This window comes from Belonocnema kinseyi, chromosome 8 (genome assembly GCF_010883055.1).
Source record: "Belonocnema kinseyi isolate 2016_QV_RU_SX_M_011 chromosome 8, B_treatae_v1, whole genome shotgun sequence".
In the NCBI taxonomy this organism is placed as follows: Eukaryota; Metazoa; Arthropoda; class Insecta; order Hymenoptera; family Cynipidae; genus Belonocnema; species Belonocnema kinseyi.
Window position 1 is genome coordinate 140,035,706 of NC_046664.1, and position 7,228 is coordinate 140,042,933.

Genomic DNA, 7,228 nt, shown 5'->3' on the forward strand with positions numbered 1-7,228 from the left:
ATGATATTTTTTATGAATGTGCCAGTGAAATTCTGTTCGTCTAATTTTGTTTGCCAATGCGAAACGTAATCTGGCTCGGAACTGTCGTCTTAACATCTAAAACCCGAAAGAACAATGTTCCTATCACTTGGAATTATAATTATATTTGAAAAAAATGTTAGAATATATAATAATTAAGAAATTGGAAAATACATAAGAGAACTTGATTAGATGAATAGTCTAAAAAAGTCCGTAGAAATTGCAGACCACAAAAATAAAAATAAAAACTAAATAATATTAAAGAACTATATATAGACAATATATAGAATGAAAATTATAATTAATAATTTTAGAATTAGTGGAAAATATATGAAACCGTAATATAAATTACTCGTCGACTTATATTTGTGGTATTTATTAAAACAACCAAGTTTTGCAAAGTTATAAATGTAAAATTGTTTTAATTGGCAATTTACTTTCATTCCAAATGGTTCTTGTCCAAGTTAAGTTTACCATCAGTGCGCCTCGAAGGTGTGCCGAGAGTTGCTTACAGCGCTCCAAGTGGCTCTTGGCAAACTATATCGAAACGGAGCTTTCTACGGGGAACGTTTGGGTAGAAGGGAAGTGACTTTTTTCGCCGGACGCGCCGTCTATATTTATGGCGGGCAACTAAGCCCGCACCGCACCTACGTTTATAATATCTTTGACAGAACCCTCACAGTACCCTAATGGTCTATTTACACCTTCCTTCCTTGCAGACGGGAAATGTATCTGTATCTCTCTCTGTACCACGTAAAGATGCCATGCATTTAGCCTGCAAACAAGCGAGGTGTAAATGGGCCATAAGCGACAACTACTTTTCTCAGTAGTCGGATACAATGATACCAATGTTGACCGCAATTGGCGCGCGATTCAAAATTACTTTAAAAGACAATCCTTGTAAATGAAATAAATAATTATTAAAATAAACACAAGAATGTATAAAAATGATGTAACCTTTCATTTCAGGCAAAAACATTATATGACGAATATTTTATAAATAACAGTTTATTTTCGTTAAACTCCAAAGACTGTCTTATATTTCACAAAACATTGTTTTTAAATAGATTCATTTTTGAAATACCATATAATATTTCAACAGATTAATATATAGTAGTTAATTGCAGAATATAATAATAATATTTGAATTTTTATAACCAAACTTTCAGCATAGAATATTGTTCTTTTCGATTAAGACTCTTAATAGAATAGAACAATATTCTAAGCTGAATTTTTTTGTTTTTCAGAAAAATTGAAATATTATCGTTATTATAATCTGCAATTAACCTCTATATATTAAGCTGCTGAAATATTATAATGTATTTCAAAAAATGTCTTGTGAAATATAAGGAGTTCAATCAGGCTCGTAGCCAGAAATTTGGTTTGGGGGGGGGGGGGAGAATAAAACGTAGTTATAGTTTAGATGTTTTTCACATCTACAGGAAAATGTTAGGATTCGCGGAATTTCGGAGGGGGCGGGCACGTCGGGGCCTACGGCTGGCCACGGCCCTGAGTTCAGTGAAAATAAAGTGTTATTTATAAAATGTATGTGCTATAAATTTTGTTCTTGCCTGAAATCAAAGTTACATCATTACAGTATACATTATTGTGCATATTTTAATAGTTATTTATTTAAATTACAAGATTTTTTTAAAAGTAATTTTAAATCACGCGATGAATGCGGCCAACCAGCGCGCAGCCCTAACGCAAGCGCAGTAGCACAGGGTGCCAACATTGGCAACATGGGTCTGATAGGGATGTTCTAGAGGGTCCTTAGTTGTATCATGGGCTTTGTTATTTTCTAGAAAATAAAAGTTAATTTTATTCAAAGATGAACGGTAGATGTCAGATATGACTTTATGACGTTATGCATTTTATGCGTCTTGAAATCGCACAGTGCATGAGTAATTATCATTACACTATCAAGTGTAACAATGGTACTTCTATTTAAGTGTATGCCATTGCTAAAAAAAAGTCGTGATAATAATTACATACGTATGAACAATTAAAAATATCATCGATGAAAGCAAAATTTTCGTGACATCCTTATTTCAAAATAAGACAGCACTTTTGAAAGGGTAATATTGCACATTGTTAAATTTCTCTCAGGCTTAAGATTATAACTTATTATTTGCCTATCTCCTCCGACATGCACTCATGTTTGTAGGGTTATCTTGATTGCACGAATAGACATTCGTGAAAATTGCCCTTTTCCTTCTACAATAAATTGTACAAAGTATGCACACTGGACCTTACCGAAAGGAAATCTCAGGAACGTCACAGGCGAAAAAGTCAGGCCGGGTCATACAAAGCCTGGCGGACCAAAAGAGGGGAAAGTATACATTACAGCGTACCCCTACCGAAATAAATCTCTGAGTATATTTTAAAGATTCTTTAGGGTCAGAGAAGCTCAGAGACATTCTCTGCAGGTACTCAGGTAGATATATTCAAAGGTACAAGTAGTTCTTTTAAATGTTTTAAAGGCTTTAAAATGTCCTTTTCGAAATTGAAATAGAAATACGACCATGAATAAAAAGCAGAGAGGCTGAAATTGAAATAAGAATTCGATCATAAATAACAAGCAGAGGAGCTATATCAATAGAGTAGCCTACACTCAAGGGTCCTTTATTAAGCTTTCGGATTAAAATTTAGAACTAGATTTAGATCTACGGGTTTTGATGATTTCAGATATCTAACTTTTTTCAAATCCTTAAAATTGGAATTAGTACGACGTTTCTCGTAAATGGAATCCCTTTCAGCTGGTCTACTTGATAGCCTAGTCGCATTAGTATAGGCACACTGATTTGCACTAACACTATAGTATACACTACTAACACACCTTTTCAAAGACCACACAGACTAGATTTATTGGGTGAAAAAAGCCTTTTAGAAATTTTAGTGGTCACTTGAAGGAGAACCCAGGTATAGAAAACTAGCGGTACAGGTAGCACTAAAGAAACAGCACTGAGTACGCACTGATCAGTGCTTTTTCTTTGCTTTTTCAGTGCGCTTTCATCGGCCGAAAATCGCAGGATATGAAAAAAGTCAATAGAACAAAAACGTTGCCTTTGAAAGCCCTACAATATTATCATAGCAACTTCTTGATTTTTCGCGAAAAATCGAAAATTTAAATTTTGATCGTAAAAGAATAGTAAAAAATAAATTCGATTTTTCCATCAAATCATGCAAGATAAGAAAAAATATGAATTTACCAAAATTATGCACCCAAAAAACATATGCAAATTTGTTATGGATTACTTTTTTATAGAACAAATAGTTTTTGTTTTATTCATAAGACAGTATTAAAATTGAAAAATGAAATTTTTTCAATTATTTCAGTAAGGAAAGTGAGTGAACCTGAGATTCTATAGAGATTTTCTAGTAATATTGTACCGGTATGGGAGAGCCAGTTTATAGGGGTCTTTCGGTTGGTACTCATTTGTCGAAAATTTGATTATTTCCATAAATTATTTCTCCCGGAGAGTACCAGAACGATACTAGAATAGCAATCAAGTATACAAAATGGAGTTCCATATTTTAAAGTATTTTTTTCACATTTAAATTAAAAGGAACATTAAAAAATGTACATAATTTTCAAAGGAAAGTTTTGTTAAGTAAGTTTAAATTTTTTTCAGTTTAAAAAGTCGATTTTTTAAGTTTGTTCGGGAAAATATGATTGGTTGAGTGAAATTTTCGAAGGAATGCAGTCGATTAGCGCGGTTGTCCAGTTTATGGGGGAAGCTTGTGAACGTGTTTTGCACGTATAAAGATTTAAGCAAAATTATCTTTTTAGTGAGATTTGGTTACGACTGGCTGCAGCTTTCCGACGATTTTAAGTAAATAAATCTCTCAGAAATCATAATTTGAATTTTCGCCAGCTGTCTGCTAGGTACTTCATTAGACAATGAAGAAACTGCAGTGATTGCTTTACCCTACCGATAGAAATCTCGAGTATTCTCAAGCGAAATAGCCTGACCCATTTGAGTCTATGAGTAGAGTCGATTTGAATGATTTAGTCTCTGAGATAGTCTGAGATATTTGGGTCCTTTTCAAGGTCCTTTTAGTGGTCCTTTTAAGAGTGGTGCGACGGTAATGTAATGTTCCTTTTGTATTCGTCACGTAGCGGACGGGCAGAGTTATTTACACTAGTTGCCCGCTACTTCGGCTTTCCCTTTTTAAATTCCTCTTCAAATTAACACTTTTTTTTTAATTGATTAATTTTCTCATTATACTTATTTATAATTATAACTTATATACTAATACAATATTTTCTAGTTGAATTAAAAAATGTTGTCTTTTTTGACGTATCTCATTCCATTTACGAGGAACGTTGTATTAATTCCAATTTTGAGCATTTAAAAAAAGTTAGATATCTGAAATCATCGAAACCCGTAGATTCCGAATTATTATGTTTTACGCTATTCACTATGAATTTAAAAAAATCTACTTCTAAATTTTAATCCGAAAGCTTAAAGAAGGACCCTTGAGTATCGAATACTCTATTGATATAGTCTCTCTGCTTGTTATTTATGATCGTATTTCAATTTCGAAAAGGACACTTTAAAGCTTCTCTGACCCTAGAGAATTTAGAATATGCTCAGAGATTTCTGTCGGTAGGGTAGCGGATTGCTGGATGTGATAATAGGTGGGATGACGATTGTAAAGAGAAGAAGGAGGTCAGATAGGAATTAAGAAAGTAAAGTAATGGAGAAGAGTATAGGAATATAGTAGTTCAGCATGGTTTCGCAGACGTTGATGCGAAAAGTGCGATAGCTCCGGGTGTTTCTCGCACCACAGAGCATGCAGCCGTGCCATGTAACCCCGTTCACGGGCCACACTCGCATCGTAGCACTCTAGCAATTCGTGATTCAGTTGCTCCGTCCACCCAAAGGTCGCGAGATCCCGTCGATCCATCGCATATATAATGTCAGCAATATTCCCCTTTTTCCAACTTTTCCAAAGTTGACGGCGCACGCGCAATGCTGTGAACGTTCTCTGCTCTCTGTGTGAGACAGAAATATATGTCTGCACTCTATTTTTTTGCCACAAACCTCTCACGCGTCGAGCAATATATACGTATTATATATATGGGAATTTCAATTTTCCTGCCCTCGTAGTGTAATATTCTATTTATTATGGCTAAAACTATTTATTAACATTAATGCTTTTTTGTCAATGAATTTTGGAAATAATTAAAAGTTAATCTCCTTCATTAAATAGAGTAATCCGGAACAGAGTCACGTTCGATTAAACTGGTCCCGGATAAAATTACGTTAGATCCGCGTAAGTGCCCACAACAAACTTTAAAATAATTTCTCGCTCTACTTGCCTGTTAGAACCCGTCTGCACCATGCTGCCTCCACCACATTATATAAATAAGGGACCTCTTATTGAACCACGTTAGACCCATATCGATACCCACAACGAATTTTGAGAAACAATTTTTATGTACAAATCCCGGACTTGACCCAATTATACCCTGCTTAGCACCTGTTATGCAATCAAAATAATGCAATTTTTGGTTCCTGTTACCGATGTTGAACCCACTTACACCCAGGCAGCGGCGTAGACCAGATATCACTTTCGAAGGGGGCTTCGAGTTTATGTGTAGGCAAAGAGTGGGAGAAAAGGGAATAGAATAATTAACATACGACCCGGATAGATGCCAGTGTTGGAACGTACTATGTTGTCGGCAGATCTAACTCGTATTCAATTCGGATCTTCAACAGTTAGTTTGCTAGGGTAATAACATCATGTTAAGTTTTACCGTCTAATATATTTCCATAATAAATTATATTATTACCCTTGAGTTCATTTATATTTATTTTTTGGATTTCATATTTTCTTTTTTAAATGTTATAAGTGGCTTTAGAATACAGAAATTATATAATATTTTACCATAATTTTTTCAATATACTTTGAAAAAACTAATATATTCATATTCATTCAATTATTTTCAAAGTAATTTAAATAAGTAATATAACTATTATTTAACTTTTGTTAAATTCTATAAGGTAAATCTTACGAAGAAAAATTATGATTAAATACTGACGAGTTAATACTACAGTTACAATTTTTTTTACAGAATCGGACCTGAAGGAAAAGAGATGAGGTCCAACGTGAAGTTATATTTTATTTTTGGCCTAAGCGTTATATTATTTATTGGTGGAATAACAGTAGGAGTTTTATGGGGTTCAATATTTGAAACCATTCTTAATAACGTATGTATAAAGCAGAGCTATGTAGTAGCTTAGCGTACAGTGAAAATATTGGGGGTTTTAAGTATCGAAATCCAAGCATGAAGATTTATGGTGATACATGCTTTTTATATATAGTTACATAAAATTTTTTCCGATTAATAGTCTTGAGGGACCGATAGTTCCAGCTGAGCGACGAGATGAGACTGTTGATACAACTTTAATTTTACTAGATGTCAATAAAAAATATCGAATTGAATTAATTTTACTACCTAAAAAGTCAATATAAGATAATTTATTCTTATTATATGGATTTTGACTGTACGTTTAAGCTGTGCGTAAAGTACAATCTATATTTCTTTGTGTGTGAAGCATTGTTTGGAGAGCTGAACAACCCGAAAAAAGTTTCTTCGATTTTCATGGCATTTACGTATGTCGGATTATATATCCGCCCAAGAAACATTGCAAAAGAATTGAAAAGTTTGGTGTAAAACTTTTCTATTTTTTTATTTCATGATTCATGCCTTTTTTTGATTTTCAAACAAAGAATCGTCAAAACATTTTTAATTATGTCTACTTGTTACCCAAAAAATGAAATAATGGGATCGGACTGAATTTAAAACTTATAGAATGAAGTTTAAGATTTAGATATTCAAATAACTCAATAAAGCGCGGGCCATCTTACACTCGACTCTCTCAATCTTCAGTGCAAAACTTTTAAACTAAGCCCGACCCCCTCATTCTGCTTTAGGGGTAAACAGTAGACGTATCACGAAAATGAAAAAAAAATCAAAAAGGGTATAAGCCCTTAAATTTAGAGAAATATAAGTTTTTTGCGAAATTTTTTATAATATAAAAAAAATTTAATTTTATATATAATTTTAATTTAATATATATATTAATATATATTAACGCTCTGCTACCATTCGGTTCGGTTTTGATTCCTCTAGAATCAAACCGAAGGGCCTATGACAAAGCCACCGAACGCGTCCTCGGGTTGCGGATAGAGGGTC

The 7,228-nt window shown here is 33.6% G+C and overlaps 1 protein-coding gene across 7 annotated transcripts in view; it reads left to right on the forward strand.

Moving 5' to 3' along the window:
- The window catches only part of LOC117177723 (protein croquemort-like), a 203,469-nt gene that overhangs the window by 98,504 nt on the left and 97,737 nt on the right, over positions 1 to 7,228 (forward strand). For 3 of the 7 annotated variants that reach the window (XM_033368614.1, XM_033368616.1, XM_033368617.1), the window contains one exon: positions 6,104 to 6,239. In XM_033368614.1, coding sequence (XP_033224505.1) covers positions 6,104 to 6,239 — 136 coding nt within the window. Of the gene's footprint in view, positions 1 to 1,785; positions 2,097 to 5,575; positions 5,761 to 6,103; positions 6,240 to 7,228 lie in introns of those variants that run through there. The other 4 variants (XM_033368618.1, XM_033368612.1, XM_033368613.1 and 1 more) reach the window with 4 other exon arrangements.